This window comes from Pezoporus flaviventris, unplaced genomic scaffold, assembly GCF_033815535.1.
Source record: "Pezoporus flaviventris isolate CSIRO_AGI_PZ_B2104156 unplaced genomic scaffold, CSIRO_AGI_Pfla_v1 ptg000025l, whole genome shotgun sequence".
Lineage (NCBI taxonomy): Eukaryota > Metazoa > Chordata > Aves > Psittaciformes > Psittacidae > Pezoporus > Pezoporus flaviventris.
In genome coordinates this window covers 14,618,053-14,637,569 of record NW_026892573.1, presented here as the reverse complement: position 1 = coordinate 14,637,569, position 19,517 = coordinate 14,618,053, and the positions used below count along the sequence as shown (strand labels likewise).

Sequence of the window (19,517 nt, the reverse complement as noted above, 5' to 3'; positions counted from 1 at the left end):
CATGCAGTCACTGTGACTCAGCCTCCACTTTCTCTGTGTGAAAATGACAACTATGTCCTCCATAGAGGAACTGGATGTTGACTGGAACTACAGAAATATCACTCAGAGCATGAGATTTCCACAAGTACCCAGTATTTCTTTCAGGAGAAAAAAAGTGCTTGGTTTTAATAGTCCATAGTACTGAAAAGAAGATGTGTTTTCTGATTTGGTTGAGTAGTGAGAAACCTAAACAGAAAGACCATGAAGACTCTACATACAATGTCCACTCTTGCACTCCATTTATTTCCAACCAAAGTTCCCTACATAAGAAGTCCAAGATATTGTTCAGACCCTTCTGGCATAAGTTATTTTCCACGCACAAGTCACTTCTAACAGCTTACATGGCTTGTAGACATAACCTCACCTCAACTTCCAAGATCCAGATATCCCCAACATCTTCTTTCTCATAATGCCAAAATTTCCTTCTTTTCCCTTGCTTTCCTGACAGGATCCTTTTGCCTTTTGTATCTAAAAAGGAGTAACTCTTTACTAATGTGTTTACACAATCCTTAATGCTCCCTGTCTTGTTGACAAGCAGGAAGCACAAGTAACACCCTTTCCATTTTCTAGTGACCAGCAGAGGAGATGAAAGAGCTATTGCTGCATAGAGGTTGTATTTTTCAAAATTACTTGTTTTCAGCTTCACTGCAAGTAGAGGTCTGAGAGCAGCTCTGGGCTGACTGGAGTCAGGGACTGGAAGTGCAGGCAGAAAACAAGGAAAGGATGAAAAAGAATGGAGGGAAACATTTTTAAGGAGAGAGGGGAATTGATTAGAGGGAAAACAGGAAGAGAAAATACTGACAGACGTGGATATAAGACGAAGGATCCATCTACCCCATATCCTGTCTCAACAATGACCATAAGCAGATGGTTGGGGATGAGTAAGAGCAGGACTAACTACAGATACTTCCTCCGAATACTCCCCCAGTCACCAATTATTATGAGCTCAGGAACTTCCCGCAATGGAGGCCGTTCCTACACTTCAGTGGATTTCCAAGACTTTGTGCAGACTTTTCAAACTCCCAAAGTCCTCTGACAAGGAGTTTCACAGATCTGCTATCCATTGCATGAAGAGCCACCTCCTTCTTATGTTCCAAAGTGCATTCCTCCTAGCTTTATTTAACAGGCCCTACTTCTTGAACTGGAAAAGACATACACAACTGAACTTCAGACATGTGTCCCCTTCACAAGTCTGTAGATCTCTACCATGTATCCCCTAAGTTACCTCTTTTTTGAGTCTGAGAGCCTTGACCTCCCTCCTCACTCGTTCCTCACACATTCCTCTCATTCCTTGAAATTCCTTTGATCCTTTTTGTTGTCCCTCCTGGTGTGCCTCCCAGTTTGGCTGCGTCCTTTGAGATGAAAGGATCAGAAATGCTCATAGTATAAAAGATGTCGGTAATTTATGGATTTATGTGGAGTTATCACGGTGTTCTCTAATTTTGTTCTTTATGTCTTTCGTGGGAATTCCTAACACTTAGTTTGCTTTTAGAGCTGCTCACGACTGTGATCACTTTCACAAGCCCATGTATCACAACACTCAGATCCCTCTTTGTGGTAGTAATGATCAGCTAACAGCCTTTTTACCCTTCAATTTTACATGTGAAAGCAGGATTGTTTATTCCTATGCGCATCATGCACATTTATCTTCCGTGAATTTCATCTGCCACTTTATCACTCAGATATCCAGATTCACATAGTTCTGCATTTCTTCCCAATCAGCCCTCATTCTTACAGATCTGAATAACTTTGTTTCATCAGCAAACTCTGTCACGCCCTTACCACCTTTACTAGGCTATTTCTGAACATGTTGACAAGTACAGACCCCAGCACCAGCTCCTGAAAAACTTCACTAGTCGCCTCTCCTTGCTGCAAGAACTGGCTGTTCCCTCTTAGCCTCTGTTTTCTATTTTTTAACTGAATATATTTTTCTGTGCGTGATCTTACCCCATACGCCGTGTCTGTTCAAAGCCTTCTGCAAAGGCTTTTTGAAAGGCGTACACTTAAAAAGGAAAAGGATGCTAACTAAAGTTTGTATATTTTTGTAAAAGGTGTACTTGATCCAGTAATAGTTCTCCATTCATAATCACTCCTAAGCACACACAGAGTTTGACCTGGTGCCTTCCTTTGGCCGAGAGGTTTCTGGCTGCAGGCTGGGACGTCCCACTGGCTCGGACACTGCCAGCGTGCAGGGCCTCTCTCACAACGTGCAGTCCCCACGTACAGCCTGTCACATGTTTTATTTTCTATGGGCTGGGCCACAGGGAGTAAAAGATCAAGCAAAAACTTCCCACTGTCTGCATGTCCCTTATGTGTTCTTCCTTGAGACTGGGGGTGAGGCTGTCCGGAGCAAAGGTCTGAAGTAAAGCCAAGAGACCACACTGTGAAGGCAACAAGATGGGGGAAAAAAAGAACTGGAAAAAAAAAAGAGGGACAGAAAGGGGGAAAAAAGAACTAGGGGAGTGAGATAAAACAATAATCAAATCATTAACAGCTTGCAGAATAAATTCATCAGTGCATCATCCTGAGGACACACCAGAGCAAACTGCATGCAGTGTATAGCATGTGCTTGTCAGATTTATTCATCCATACATATATGCCACATCTGATTCGTATGGCATTTTGTTAGTAAAATAATAAAACATATATATCAAAAAAATCTGAAATACTGACTGAGGACCAGGACACAGCCCTACTAGCCGTTTTCAGAGGATAGAAGGTGGAAATGCAGAATGGGATGTCTCAGCACTTTGCAGATCAGAGGGTATTTAACTTTCTTTTGGCTTCACATTCTCTGCAGGTCCACGCTGCTGCAATATACACTCATGACTGATCCTCTGCATATTTTGGAAGATACGTGAAAAACACAAGGGCTGATTTTTACTTATGCTAATATATTTCCCCAACCATAACAAAATTATGGAGTAGTTAATATATTTTTTTGATGTACCTATTTTAAGTATCTTCCCATTGCAAGATTGGTGCAAGATTTTCGTATAGTAGAGTATGGAAGGCATGTGCTGGAAGGCATGAAGGCCACCAGCCAGATCCGTAGCCAGTGTGAATTTAGAGCTGAGGATCTGGTCACATGTCAAATTAAACAAAAGCATTTTTGAACTACCTGTTTATTAATGGCATCTGACCTACTTTTATCAGCTCTATGGACTCAGACTTCCCCTTCCTGAAAATGGAAGATGGCATGGGGAACAAAAACAGTTGCTGTGGACAAACTAATAGGCATCAATGTTTGCAGACATCCAACAATTAAATTTGGGTGGTTCAGTACATTTCTAATTAAGTACAATTAACATTTGTTCTTTACTTGTTCGTTTCACATACCTCACTGATGTTCCAAATCCGGTTTCCCCTGATAATCTATCCAAGCACATCCTAATGATTCTGCCTTTCAATCCCTTATTAATACACTGACATAAACAATGTAGAAATGCAATTAGACTGCTGTGCACACATGGCCTGGCTTCTCTTTCACTGAAGCTGATGGAAGTCTTGCCATGCACTTTCATTCCAGTAGTTTCAGTCTTTCTATATCTCAGCAGAAGTTTCAAGGAAAGCCTCTAGTTTTCACCTCTCGGAGATCAACAATATGTTCCTCTTCCTCCCTCTGTATTGATGGAGAGCTATTTCTATTGAAAATAATTCATGTGACCTTACCTTTACACTGCAGACAAGCTCAAAGGGAGATAATACTCCCTTCTTATCACTCTGTGTTAAATCAGTAGTGATTTCAATGAGGACCCACGCAGCAGAGCACTGTGATTTCCTGAGCATAGCTCTTTGGCAGCAGTATCAGCTTAGGCATTGCTGCACAGCACCTGGTTCCTGCTGCCTGCTTCTGTCCTCAGTTTCCTACACTCAGCCTTTCATTCTCAGTCCAATCGTTCAGATGGGTTTATACCAAGAGGAGTTCATAACCTGATGTTATGGGGGGAGAGAATCATGTTCCAGTTTTTCCAATGACTTTGTTTTCATAGGCATCTCCACAATACCGTTACGTTTCCCTCTCCCTCACGCACACATACACACACAAAGAAAAAAAAAAAGCCAGAAAATACAGAGTGATGTGATGGGAGGGTTGTAAGACAATAATTTGATATGCGGTTTGGGGCTAAACAAACCTGATTGATAGCTCAAGGAGGCAGCGAGGTGATGGGACAGTATTGCATTTGTTTGCAGCTTCTGAAGGGCCGATTGGCCAAACCTTGGGCAGAGCATGACGAAGATCTCTCTGAAACTGGCCACATGGAAATGTCCACAGAAAGAAACTGGTCCCAAATGACATCATACAACTGCTGAAGAAAACAGTGCTTCCACTGAGCAATATCAGTATCCCACATGCCTTTCTTGGCAATCTCTGCCAGACCAGTTTAAGATAAACACAAATCTGCTGAAGAGATTCAGGTCAAGAACCATTAGCATCAAGCACGTTCCTAGTGTGCAGACGCTCATTCTGCAGCCTCAGAGCTGATCAGTTTTAGGTGGAGCCCAGCCTGGCTGTCTCCAGAGACCTTCAGCAAGCCTTACCGCTGCTGCCCCTTTGCACGCCTCCACTGACAACCCAGACTGAGCCAAAATAAGGCAAGAAGAAACCATTCAAGTGTGGCAGGGAAGAAGGCAAGGAGGCTGACGGACAGTGTAGGACAAGTGTATCACAGGCTGTCTTCTGCTATATCCATTGAGGAACTTGGGGCTGCCTGGCCTAGGAATGCGTGTGTCTGCTACAGCAGGGTAAGCTGGAGTAAGACAGCACTTGAAAAGAAGTTTCTCAGTCACTTAAGAAGGGTTAATCTTTCATTTTTTTAAATTGCATTTTATTTTGACTCTTATTACATCTTCTACCGTCTTTTGCCTGCCATCTATGAATTTACTAGCTCTGCAAAAGGTTTAAAAATCACCTGAACATAACTTTTTGCCCAAGTTTTTTCTTGATTCTTCTGTGTTCCTTGGTGAACATTTCTATGTTGGGGTGAACATCAGAAGATCGTCTTTCCACTTATCCATCTAGTTAGCTAGTTGGCTGACAGAAGGTTATTTAATTGCAATAGCATTGGTTTAAGCAAAGTCATTTTAAGAGAAAATAAAGAGCAGGAAACTTTAATGAGGTTGGTCTGTCCACATTTCAAAAGTCCATTTATTGAACAGGGTTGGGGTTTTTCTGTTTGTTTGGGGGGTTTTTGTTTTGTTTGTCTGTTTTCTTAAATTTGCTACCAGGAAACTATGGTAACTGTTTAATTTGGCTGGCTTTCTATTGCTGGCTTGAATGAAGTACAGAGAAGAGTTATGCAGATCGATTTATGAAGATAAATCACAAAACATTAAAATATATCTGCATTTTATTTAAAAGCAATGGAATCATTTCGAGGCATTTTTAGATTTTTGAAACAGAAACTGTTTGGAACAGAAATTGAAAGAAACAGCCAGATAATCTAATAGCTTCTATTAGGGAGCCCATAGGCAATTGTCCTTTAAAAATAAAACCATCTAATTTTTGCACTAAGTGTCATAGTACTCTAGTGATATGAAGTTAAGCACTCATATAAACCTTGGAGCAAACAGATCTGTGCACTGCAAGGTCTTTGCAGCAGCAGCATTGTTTCACTCAGAGTGCACAGCATGTCCCATGGCGTGGGACTCAAACTTGAGGAGAATCCCTACTGCCATACACTGAATGACGGTAACCTGTGGGGGTTTATCTACTTGAGGTACAAGGCACAGAAATAGACACTACTCAAACACAAATAAAGTAACATTTTAGCCTTGGAAACTTAATGCTGAGCAGGTAAATCCAAAGAAATGCTGTAATGGCAGAATAAGATACACTTTTTCCTCTGCTGCACAAAGTACATACAACTTAAATCTGTTTTTCAGGTGAATCTCCCCTCACACAAAGGGGAAAGTATAGTGAAATAAGAGGGATTAAAGGGTTCTCAATTTCTCCAGGGGGAACACCTTAAGTGGCACAGATATTATCCTGAGCAAAGTGTGCCAGCGAGCTAGTCCACTCTGCTCCCTTCCCAGAGCCAGAGACAAAATGCAGTTGTTCAGGTACTTCTGCCTTTCTTTGATAGTTAATTGTCACTATATTATTCAATCCTCCTAAGCAAAGCAATAAAAATGGTGTTCTCCAGACTATTTCTTCAATGAGCATTTAAAGAAGAAGGAAGGGGGACGGGGTTAAAGAGAATTGTCACAGAACAATTATGAAGGCAATTTGGAAGCAAGTCTGGAAACAACCTTGTAACAGAGCCAATAGCTGATTCAAGTTGTCACATTTCTCCTTGGATCACCTGCTCAAACACACTTCTAATTAGCATTTAATTGAGTCTACAGTTTAGCACATTATTAAACACCTGCTTGTGGATATTAATTTCTATTGCTGATGACATGCACTCCTGTGCTGTATTGCAGATCTGTGCTTGTTAACAGAAGGGAAGTTTTGACAACGGACAAGCACCATCTCCATTCATCTCCCAAAGAATGACCCACGGTTTGACAGTGGTGCACTGTGATTTCCACCCAGAGTATGCATAGACATATAAACACTTGACAGAAATTAATAGACTGAAAATTTTCACATACACATTTCACAGGGTTTCTCTACTTAAAAGATGTTGCTGTTTCTTTTGTCTTACACCTTGCAACCATAAGCAAAGCCAAATTAATACTCAGAATTTTGCAACTCACCCCTCGAAGGTAATATAACAGATAGACGAAATGCAGCCCTCACCTGTCCTCAAAATGAAGAATTTCAGGTTATACCTATGCCAGCAAAAGGAGAGATTGCTAGTGCCACCTCTTGGTGAGAAGGGCACAGAAAGCCATCATTAGCATAATACCAAAGCAAAACGTAATTGGAAAAAACTGTGTGCTCCTAGGAAGTGCTGAGCACACTCTTCCTGATTACAAAGCACTTACAAACATCCTTAGTTTGAAATGAGATATTTGTCTTATTTAATTGAATGAAGTGTCTTATACCCCTGCAGTTAAGTGTAAGCTTAAATGTGTGGCTGGACTGGCACTAAAACCCAATTCCATGAAAGAGTTAAAGAAGGTAAGTCCTAGGTAAAGTAATTATCTTCAACTCAAAATGAGAAAATGCTGGTTCCTAAACTTCTGTTAGGTTTAAGTATCTTCATTGTGCTGTGATCAAAATACCTTCCATGTTTGAACCCTTCAATAGTAGCTTAATGTTAATGCCATTGTGGAGGTTTAGTGTTAATCATTAGGATTGTGTCAGATTTCATGATGCAGGAAGAGCTTTGGATAAATGAGTCAACACACAAACTTGTAATAGTAAGAAACGGAGTTCAGAAGAAAGCTTAAATATAAAAGAGGATTAGTTAAGCACCAAATCAGCATCACTTAAGCCTGTATGGCACCATTTATATTTTACGCTGTTGAAATATCATCTGGAGAATGCTGGGTACATTTGGCTTGCTGAATGGAATCTGTGAGTCAATGTATCAGAAAACACATTTTACCTTCATAATGGAAAAAGTCCTTAAGATTAGTTCGGCTGAATTTCAAAAGATGCCACACAGGGGAATCACTGTGCATGGGGGAAAGCATAGAGGAAAACATGGAGATCTCCTTCATGAGAAAGTGTGTGAACTTTGCAAGACATTGTCTGCAAAGCTTCCCTCAAAAATTAGAAAGCGATTATCGCCTCTGGACATTACATGCATGAATGGTAGTGAACTGTAAACAAACCTAAGTAGCAATACAAAATAACAACTCTGTCCTCCATTTTCAAATAACGATGCAGAAAAAAATGAATTGTGCCTACATGTTTACTTAAAACTGTATTAATTAAAAGCACACAAACTCTACTAACCAAGCAATGGTCAAGGCAAGCTTTATTTTTGTGGAAAAAGTAAATATTTAAATGTAATAGTAAGGGAAAACATGCCAAATAGAAGTAAGGAAGTTGCCCTACCTTGTTCTAGAATGATTTTGTCTGCAGGGATACCACATCCACTTAATTTTAGGCTGAGGAATACCATACACGGTGCATGTCAGCACTTGCTTGCTGCCCAGTAAATACAGATTGGGATCAGGGAATGATGACACAGCGTTTTCATATATCTGGGGTTTCACTGCAAAGGATAAAAATTAGAAAGCAATTAAAACCAGCTCATCTCCAATGTATTACATGATCATGAAAATACTACATTCCTGCAGGGTGAGTAATAAGAAAAAACCCTAAGAAAACAAAGAAAAACAGCAAGCCTAAGTCAAGTCAGATGAGTGGTTAGTAACACATTTAAGTCATCAGGAACAAGTATGTAACCATGGAAGACAGAAACACTTCTAATGAAAACCAGCATCCATTTTCTGATTCCAAGATGGGTCTGTCACCCTCCATTTGGGGCTTGGATTTGGGTCCATGAAAGTCAGCAAAAAAACAGTGACCTTAAATGTGCAAAATAAAAGAATATCTAGTTCAATGTTTGGGAGAAGAGCGAGAACATGCTGTAAACTTACCGTTTACTGTAAGAGTGACTGTAAGGTTCTTAGACAAATTCCACTGCCGTATGCTCAATATTATAGTGTAGTTTCCAGCATCTTCCTCAGCAACATCCTTTATGATTAATGAGTAGTCTTTAGCCATGTAACGGGCACACTTTTCTGCAGCAAGTAGCCCATCTTTTAACCTGTTTAAAAGAATTCCAGAAATCAAAATTTTGAAAAAATAATGTAGCTTAAACTGCCTGCATTATTTCATTTCACATTTCTCAATCTTTGGGCAACAATTGAATGTACAGCCTGAGATTCTGTTTACCAGAGGCTTATCATTCCCTTAAAAATAAGACTAGTATTCTTCAAACTGCATTTGAATTAACATTATTCTCTATATAAAATTGATAACGATCTGACAGGGCTCTGTACTACTTGAGAGTTGCTGAAAATTGCAACTCTATCTCTGAAGATACCAATTTTCCATGCTCGTGCCTCCATTTAGTCTAGAAGACAACCATTTTGTCTAAGAATCATTCAAACAAAAAAAGGTTGCATCATCCAGCCCTGACCATTTCTCTATGACCTCAGAATACATCCTGGGACAAAGTATTACAGTAGCCTAAGCACAGCTGTGATTTTAGGAAGAGGAAGAGTAAGTAGATTAGATAAGCACTAAAGAATCAGATATCCTGCTATCAAGCAACTGTTTTTAAAGATAACAGAAAATCAGCATAGAAAATACTGTCTCTCACACACAGATTGCTGAAGAAACACAGCACTTTTCTTCAAAGTCAAAAATACAGCATAAACCACATTTCAGTAGGTTGCATGATGCATGAAGTTTGACATGATGTTAGTAGAGGCGTGCAACAGTGTTTCGTTATGATGATGGACTTCATTAAAAGATTCCCAGGTTTTAGGAAGTATTTACAGAAAACCTACTGTCAGTAAAAGAGCACTAAAAATTTGGTCTAAGGATTATGAATTTAAGCATTTCATTGCATCTGTATTTTACAGAACCATGGAATGGCTGAGGCTGAAAGAGGCCCTTGAGGTCACCTAGTCCAACCTGCTGTTCAAAGCAAGGTCAGGCGGTTGGCCAAGACCATTTTTAGTCTGTTTTTTAGTATCTCCAAGGATGGAGACTCCACAGCCTCTCTGGACTATTTATTCCAGTGTTTGACCAACCTCATTGTAATAAATAAATAGATAAATAAATATTCTTGTTTAAATTGATTTTTTTTTTTCTATTTCAGAAGTTCTGGATCTATATGTGTAGTCAACAGCCCAACCATTAAGGAAACTGAAAATACAGTATAAATGGTTAGCATCAGCTCTACTTTTGTTTAAATTTTCCATGTGGATCTATAAATGTAAAGGTTTTGTAAAACAAAACGTTTGGAGCAAAAGTAATGCCCGGCTGTGAGTAACATGAACTCTCACTGTTCATGTGTCTATGGTTTGTTTTCTTAATCAGTCTTGTCATAGACCCTTTGTTAAAGTGCAATGAATTGAGCCAGAGCTACTGGTGTTTAAAATGATTTAAACAAAACAAAACAACAACAAAAAAAAGCTCTAAGCACTTGAGATCATGAATAGATAACATTGTTTTCATATAAAAGTGGTTTGGATTAATATAAAAAACTGTTCAAAAGATTTCTTAGCACAGTATATTTGAGCCAAAGTGAATGCTCCAGTCACTAAAGTAGATTTACAACCTCCATTTCACCAGATAATAAACCAAACTTCCATTGTATTTTCTAATAGTGCATGTCTGTATTACTCAATTCAGTGATTTATTTTAATGAAAATCTTTTTTTCTCTTACTGTCTGGAAAGGAAGTTGAGGTCTCATATCTAGGTCTGAGTGAAGTTAGGAGCAGCACTTCAGTCAAGCTCAGTAGAAATACAAGTTGTATGGTGTCCACTGATTTCAGTAGGAGACATACCTAATATATTTGAGGATGTGAGTTTTAGTTTCCAGATCTCCTTTTTTGCACTTGCTAAATGGAGATAAAGTTCTTATAAGCTGTTAAAACCCAAGGCAACCCTGAAGCTTCCAATGAAACTACAACTGCATTGTCTCCAGTTTGTTGCAATTTCAAGGGGCCTTATTTGAATATTTTACCAAGGTAGTATTTTTCATCTAAGAAAAGGTCCAGCATGCATATGTGAATGTAATTGTTGTCCTACCATATAACCTCTGGAGAGGGAAATGCCTTCACTTTCATTGACAAACGATAGGATTTTCTTCCAGCTACAGCCTCCAGTGCAGTTTTTCTTCGACGTTTCAAATTAATGAATGCTTTATCTTAAACAAAATAAAAAGAGTCCACTTTATCACTGATTTTCAGCCTGCAAAAAGAATTGTTCTACTAAAGAGAACAGGAATCCAGATAAAAGTAATCTTTAATAGTTTTGATGTCCCCGCATGGCAACAGCAAGAATAAAGCTTAACATCTTAGAGAGGAATACCAAGAATATAAAAGAAACTGAGATTCAGTTTCCACGCCATGAATCTGCCAGAATAGGACACATTGTAGCCAAATTCACATTGTGCTTCAGTCAAAAGACACAAAAGATAAGGCGGTTTGTGGTACAGGGGAAGCTGAACTAGATGGTCAGATGAACCTTCCAATCCTAAAGGCCAAGAATCAATAAATGTCCCAAAAGAACATATTCTGCCAGAGGTTATTTAAGGCACCTTCAGAGAAACAGCAGAGGAAAAGGCAGAAACTTTCTGTATCACTGGTAAACAGCTGTTTCATCAAATAATCAAATCTTTATCACTTCATTGGAACAATCTCAACCTGCTGGAATTTGTCCTTTTCCAGTTGTACTGCCCATATTTCAAACTTTCTGGCAAGCTGATGGGTTTTACCAGAGGCAATAAAACACAATGCATTAAAAAAAGTCTCTTCTGCACTTGAGCAAAATAAAAACATTCAAATTATGAACAACTGTTTGAGAGTCTCTTTCATAATATCTATGGTGCAACATTTACCCACATTATAGACTGCATAAGGGTATTGAGTATCTATTAAACAAGTGCAATACCTAATCCAGCTTGCCATGTACATTGAAAATAACATGTACAAGACAAATCAGTAGTTTAATTACAGAAGTCAAGTTATAAATATACAACCCTGATTCTGCAAAGCATTATTCACACACAGGCTCTTTCTAACATGGGTATCCCATAGATGGGTTTGCTTATGTGAATAAGAGATTACAGGCCACCTTCAACAGTTGCAGCTTCTCTGACTTTATCTAAAACTCAGTTTCTGATTGCTTCAGGTTGCTGTTTAAGAGTACAAGTGGATATCATGACTCATCCTGTGCTCCCAGTGATTTAGTCCAGGGCTTAAATAGGGAAAATGGACTGAAACACTCTCTAAGAATACCAATGTGAGGTGTTCAGACCACACTTTGAGACAAGAGAGAAAAGATAGACCACTGAAAACATGGAACCAATCAATATTCCAACCATAAGTCATCTGTCACAGAGGACATCCACCAACCCCCTGGTCTTTAATACCAGTGATGCTTCAAAGATCCTGAATAGTCCTAATTATAACAGGATGCCACAAAGAAGGGAGTCCCAATGCAAAAAATTCCTAATTCATATGAATTTGAAATAACACCAGAAATTTCTAGATTTCACTGGAGGTCCAAGCAGTCCATAGGGAACTCGTTTGAGGCTCCCACTGTAAAACCATTTTAATGAGTTGTAGTATCTAGTGCTTGTTTCATTTTTCTGAATGGCCTAGCAGCTACGTCCTCCGTGCACAGCTAGAGTATTATTTTATCTTCATTTTTCATAGTAATCAGTGAATAAATACCACAGAAGAGGAAGAGAAATTCTTCTACTTAAATTCATCTTGAACTTTTTTTCCCCCAGACTGTAGTTTGATAGACTGCTTCCTCCAGAACTGACTGAGAACAGGGTCATCACAGTATTTAGCAGGCAACAGTGATCAGACTGAACATTAATAGGTCTACTGCCAACAACACAGAACAGTCACGGAAGTAAAGGCCCAGATTCTCTCTGGTCTCCCTTCTTTTTCTGGCCATGATGAACCTGCTATAAATTCACTTTCACTTTCTGTTCAGACGTAAAGTTATTGTATGACTGAATTTGGTACATGAGTATTTGGTATTCTACAAATCTGCATCACTTCTTACCATAAACAATGACTGTTGTGTTAACAGCTTTGATTGAAGGTCCACTCTTCACATGGCAGGTATACTGGCCTTTATCAATATCACGCACTTTGTCAACAACAAGGATGCTATAAAAAATATTGGCTTCTGTATTCTTCTGGTCAATGCGCTGCATTACAGAACCTCTCCTCCTTGCCTATATAAATGCAAATGAACAAGAGTGAGCTTAATCAGACCAATTTTCATTAAGATTTTTATCTTACTATGCTACCAACATACATAAATTTAAAAAATCCAGATCCCTCTGTACAGCACAGACGTGAAAAGGTGCCTTAACATTCTCAGGGGATCAGCAACAAAATTATGAGTAACATTATATGGGAAGTCATTCCTATCTTCACCAAAGCTGTAACAGCATCCAAACTAGTTCTTTCCAGATGAAAATCATCCCTTCTGCATGGCCTGCCCCACCAAGACACCAGCTCCCTATTGTGCCCTTTCCAGCATTGAGCATAAAACCCCTGGAAGCCACGATGCAAAGAGCAGCCCATAGTTTGGTGCCTGGATTCAGTGCCATAGTCAGAAGGCATATAGAAGAAGAGGGCATTAACACAAGAAGGGAGGATTCTGGAACCATTATAGATGGGAAAAGGACTGGATTTGGCAAGGGAATAACAGGGTGGAACTGAAGATAATGTAAGTCTGAGGAGTTATTTCCTGCAACTCCCCCTCAGCCTTTGGCCTCAAAGTTTATTTAACCCAGAACATTGCTGGTGTCTCATAAACAATGAGCACTCTTCAGTTACCATCCAAATAAAAACAAAGCAGAATTTCACAAGTTTGGTGCCCAGCTAGGGCTTGGTAAAGCAGCAATGATCAACATAATGTATTTGGAGCATTTCTTGTTGCCAGTTTGTTTATTTCCAAGGAGAAAAAATGCCAGGGAAAATGGCAAAAAACAATTGCATTTATCTTCCCCATATAATGTAATCATAATTTCAGTTTGAGATTAGGCACAATGAGTGACATAATAAATGATCTTGACTTGAATCACAAGTGTAAATCAAACTGACATGAAAGGAATGGGAGTTGTAAACCTTAAACTAATGTCAAATTTCTTATCAGGTTTATACTGACTCCCTGGCAGTTATTCTGTATGCGACAAGTATTTATGAGGATGCTCCCAATATGGGGGAGGAGAAGCACATTCAAGATCATTCCTGTAAGTTGTCAAAACAAGAGGGTTGTTCATGTGACACTTAACAAATGAGATTTTGGCTAGCTAAATCAAAATATCTTTTCTAAACACACTCAAGTCGGGTGCCTGACTGTCTGCCAGTCTTTGAAATGAATGTGTCGAGAAAGACAGCCTTGCTGAAATTTTTTTTTGTCACAAGAGAGAGTCCTTGCTCAGGACCGAGTGATAAATTTCTATCATCTCACCAGGTTGAAAAGAAGCCCCTTGATGAAACAATTCTAGCGTTTGCTCACGATTATGCAATATAACCAGAGTACACTGTGTAAACATGTTTACTTATCCAATTATGCACCAGAAAGAAAAAAGGAAACTTTAAGAGACATGTCAGCAAGGGTCAAAATGATGGAATGAGAACCAAGGCAAGCATTTTGAGGAAAAAACTCCTCCTGGTATGCTAGGTACAGCGTGGTCTGCAGGAAACCCCTGTTTTCTTCATTTCAACCACATCACTCACCTCTCCAGGATAAGTCCATGTCATCTGCACTCTGGTGTTCCAGGCTGCGGTGACAGTGCAGTTAATTGCTAGGCTGTCTCCTTTCAGCAACTTGACAAGACGTGGGGTGCTTAACTGAACATCAAAAATTGTGTTGGCTGCACGTGATGAAGAGAAAGAAAAGTAAACAACATCACCAGGGCAGAGTGCTTTTCAAAAGATAGGTAGCGTGCGGAGATGGCTACTTACTTTCTCGGTGCGTTAGGTACTTTGTGCTGTACTTGTGTCCACCGACAGTTGTCTCACAGCTCAAGAGCCCTATGAATTTGTAGGTTGCCTTAGGTATTCTGAAGCCTTTCATGCTGTCCCAGATTATTGTCCTGCCATCAGGAATTAGGGTTTCTCCTGGAATCTGGAAGTGTCAAACACATATCATAAAAACAACTCATCCTCATGCCACACTCTAATCAAAGCAGCCTAATAAAAAGGAATGTGAAAAAAACACCCTAAATGCCAATCAGACAAGAAAGGATGACATTTAATTATGCAGATTTTTCAAGACACATTTTCATCACAAAATAGAGGAAAAACCTGGCTGAGGAATGTGAATGTGTTATTTGTTTCCGAGATTTCATTAGTTATAACAGGATGTAATTTATGACACAATAGATTGACATTATCATCAGCTTCAGTGCTTGGACTGCTATTCTGTTGGCTCCCGGTTGGCAGCTAAAGTGCTCGTCTTGGTGAACCTTTGTAATTAAGCATCCTGGTTTCACCACAGAGCCACAAATACACAGTTTTCAATGGAGATGACAAATGGACTTAATTTGCTGTCATTCTGTGGCTTTAGCAAATTCCTGTCAGAATTCAATCTGATGCTTCTCACATTCATGTTGTCTAAAGGACTGGACTACTTAAAAAAAAACCCAAACAGCTGAGAACATAAATGGCTGTTCCAAAGCAGGTCACAGAGTATGCATCTCAAAGTTATACAACATGAAAAGCAAATTTTAAAGCCACAAAGCTTCCTTGGGCACTTTTATTGAGAACTTTTGATCATACTGAATGAGGAAAGTCATATTGACTAGAGATTTTGGAAGGACACCATGAAACACTAAATACATCATATTTCCACAGAAAAAGTATTCACCACATTTTAAAAATACGGCACTTTAAGACCCTAAAAAGTTGAGGAGCCAACAAGTAACTAGTGTATAGCCAGCGGTGTTTTTAAACTGAAGACCTGAAATGTAATACAGACTAAAATATTGCCACATGGAATCAAGCACTCACTTTGTCAGCATTACAAATCATGTTCAACATTAAGTTCCTTTGAGCTTTAAGCCCCATAAGATATATATATAAAAAAACCCCAACCTGAAAAAGCAGATCATGACATAGGCTTTGAAGGTCAGACAAGATCTCTTGCTTTCACATAGTGCTTTTTGTTATGCTTTATTGAGGGAATAAATATCACCATTTGGGTAACACAGATATCAGCCACAAATACAAAGCCTGGATGTGAGAGTATGTTTATAAAGCATGCTTTTGTGGTAAAAGTAACATGTTTATAAAGATGTCAGAGCAGAGTTTGAGTGAATTAATGCCCTAAGCAAAGACCTCTGGGTCAACTAAGCACCTTGCAGCCCATCATCTCTCACTGTGTACTCAGTCTCACTAAGTCTCCTTCACATGTTTCTTCTACTTTATTTGAATAGAGGACTTATGTGTTGGCCAGCCCTCTCCTTCCTTTGGCCAAAGCCAGCACGGGTGGCTGCCAGATGCTGGGGAAGCATGGCTGCCTGGCACCTTTCTGCGTGGTACAGCTTCTCTCCAAAACAGGACAGCTTTGATGCTGCCTCCTCAATGCATGCCAAAAGCGACACTTGAGATCACCTCCACTCGTCTCATGCCACTTCCTCCACCAGAAATGCATGATGAATCAGACAAACAATAATTACACAGCATGAAATGCTGTGGTAGAATTCCTTATCTTTACAACAGCTGATAAGATGCTATAATAAGCATGCAAATAACGGGCAGTGTGTATTACACACAAGTAAAGCCCATTACATTACAGCCTGCTGGCTACCATTCAACAATATCTTGGAATCTAAGAGCTCTGTTGCCATTCCTGTTCTAAGTAAAACAAATATTCAAGCTTTGGTTTAAGTAGCTCATAGTTATACTTTCAAGGGCTTCAACTAGATTTATCATCTTGCTGCTCTGGTGGAAATCAAACTCTTTTTGAGCATAGCAATCTATAGGTTTTCTTGCTTCCTGGCAATATAGAATGCAGCACCTAATGACTCTAATGCTGTGGTTTTCTTTCCGGCTCCAGAAGACTGCATTATGGCGACACCACTTCTTCCTTTATCACTGAATGGAAAACAGAATAGCTTTTGCCAGCTTTCCAGAAGTACTAAGCCTGCAGCTGTGAAATTCATTTAACACACCTCTTAATTGCTCTGTGAGCAAAAACTTGCTGCAATCTTCATATTTGGGTGTCACAGATGATAAATAAAGTAAGATATGATGTAATGCACTGTAGCTTGCATGCTTCAGGAAACTCTGGGATTAATTAGGATACACATTTATTTTTCCTGGAATGCAAAACATGTAAGCAACTAATCCTTTCTTTCAAGACTTGGCTTCACCTCCTCTTTCTCCTTTTCAGACTATTATATCTGGTATTGAAAGTGTAAAAATATCTTACACCACAACCCCAAGCTAAAGGCAAGTCCATATGAAAAGAGATAGCAGATATGTCCCAGTCTCCTCCAAATAAGGAGGAAAAAAAAAAAAAAATCATAGTGCTTAATAAGAACCTGCCAGGAATTTTCTCAGGAATTTAATGTGCTGAGATTTCTGATGCAACACTACAGTGCCCTTATAAGGTCCCACTTTACTACATTCCACCCTATGGAAAGCAAAGCCTCATTTACTTCTGATTCTATAGCCACAGAATCTTGTGCATCATCCACCCTGGTACACTTCTTGCAGCAGAACCGTGTGTGTGTGCATGTGCACATGCAGTAACATCCCAGGTCAAATGATTTTCTTTTCTCTGTATTTTCCTTTCTTTCATGTGATTTAACAGATGGAAACCAAGAGGTCAAATCAGTATCTGTATTACCAAAACAGCACTGGATAGAATTTGCAAGGTCAAATTAAGTCACAGGATCAAATCTGTGGCTGCTGTAAAATTCTGCAGACAAAGAGGAATCGAAGACTTGTATTGATGTAGATAAACATCTTATGGTGGTATTGTTTGGCAATTACATGTTATTCTATAAAAAGACAAATTTCCTTGTAACAATGATGAACACTTAAACCACTGGGTACAGAATTCCTTTTATATAGAAACAAAACATCACTGTCACCTCTACCTGCCTTTTAAGCCAAACAAAAGAACTTCATTAAAAAGAAGCACCATTCTCTGTCTTGATACCAGGTACTTCACTACACATATATAGGACAATTACCTATATATATGTTGGCACTTGCTACACCTAGGAAAGAAAGGGTTTATCCTAAACATAAAAGAAGTCTAGGTTTTCTAAAACTGGGCCCACTCAAACTCGGCACAAGTTTCCCTGCAAAGAGAAGCCATCCCTTGTCTGATAAATGCATCCATATGTAAAAGGAAACAGCAAAGTCACTGGTGAGAGTGAGGTAGGGTAAAGGCTCGCAGAGATCCTTGAACAGCCACAGCAAATCTCCAGGGACTGCACTTACTGGCTGTTCCAGAGGACAGAAGAGGAAAGGGGAGGAAGGGCAGGGGAAGAGGTGGGAGGAAATCTCTTCTCCTAACAAGAAATTCCTTCCTGGGCTTCAGAAACCTTTGTCAGTAAAGATTTACTAAAATGGTATGAAAAGGCTCAGTTTCTTCAGAAAATTCCCAACCAGTGTTAAGAGATTTGATGAAGCTCTTCTGTGAGATGTGACACAAAGCCTCCAGAGTTGAAATACTCAATGTTTCTAAGCACACTGACACCCAAAAGTCTTGTTTAAGAAATACTAAGTTGTTGAAATATTTCAAAAGCATTAAAAGAGTTGTAAACAGGCAAACAAAGAAAGCATCATCCACAATAACACTTTCAGAGCATGCTTGGGTTGAAGTACCTTTTTTAAAGTAACAGCAATGTTTGGCGCTGTAACTCTGCATGGAATGATCATTTCTCTTCCCACAGTCATGTGTATTATTTTAGGAATATCACTGTGCATCTCTACAAATGGGCTGCCTGTATCTGCAAGAGAAGAAAAAGAAAAGGTTAACATTTGAAATTTTAAAACAGTGTATGGAAATTGTAATGGTGCATACAGCCTTGAAGAACAGGGTTAGCCCTGTCCATAATGAAAACTAGGCAAAGTCCTCAAATCAATCTTTCGTTTACTTCTGTGTAAACAAGTTCAACAAAATATAGCTAAGTATTTGAAAATATTCTTGTCTGTCAATATCGATAGCAGCATTTTAGTATCTCCTTTAAAATCCAGGATAGTTGAAGTACATTTTTGCTATTGCAGCATCATCTCTACTGCCAAGAAACATGTTTCTTATTTCAGGGCATTTCTATTTTGTTATCACTAGGAAAAGTAATTATACGGGAAATGAACTGAAATTGACTTATCCAAAAATCCCTATACAGTACACGCTCCTGCTCTCTGTAGAGAAAACTTATGGGAAAAACTCGGGTGAATCCACCAGGAGAAAGACTCTACTGTGATTATGTAGCCATATTTTCAACTCTGAGAATACAGACTAGTAAGAGTTAATTATTCTCCTCTTTCCCGCTACCAAAATACCAATATGTCTCTTTTTTAAGTGACAAGGTAAATGAAAATGCCAGGAAAACATTAATTCCTTTCGACTCAATAACTAAAGCTTGGCAGAGTAGTTTACCGTCCCTTGAACAATCCATTTAACAAAGGGCATTGTCATAAATAGCTTGCGCTGGGAACAGGGAACATTGCTGCTGCTGCTATTGTTTGAACCACTTAACAAAGAGGGGCTCAAGCCGCAGACTCTGGCTCCAAATCTTCTTTGCAGGTGTTCAGATCTGAAGGTTTGGGTTGACTCACATCGCAGATAGAGCAGCTCAAAATTCATGTGAGACTTGGGGTTTAATTCTTAAAAATGTGG

At 39.2% G+C, this 19,517-nt stretch overlaps 1 protein-coding gene across 2 annotated transcripts in view; it reads right to left on the bottom strand.

The window, feature by feature from the left end:
- FLT1 (fms related receptor tyrosine kinase 1) overlaps positions 1-19,517 on the bottom strand; it is a 110,377-nt gene that overhangs the window by 66,270 nt on the left and 24,590 nt on the right. For both annotated transcript variants that reach the window (XR_009744163.1, XM_061457573.1), the window contains exons 4-10: positions 18,500-18,624; positions 14,621-14,783; positions 14,393-14,529; positions 12,702-12,876; positions 10,710-10,827; positions 8,542-8,711; positions 7,994-8,153 (exon numbers count right to left, since the gene is read on the bottom strand). Coding sequence is in view for 1 of the 2 variants with exons in the window: in XM_061457573.1 (XP_061313557.1) it covers positions 7,994-8,153; positions 8,542-8,711; positions 10,710-10,827; positions 12,702-12,876; positions 14,393-14,529; positions 14,621-14,783; positions 18,500-18,624 (1,048 nt within the window). In the remaining variant the exon portion in view is untranslated. The remainder of the gene's footprint in view (positions 1-7,993; positions 8,154-8,541; positions 8,712-10,709; positions 10,828-12,701; positions 12,877-14,392; positions 14,530-14,620; positions 14,784-18,499; positions 18,625-19,517) is intronic.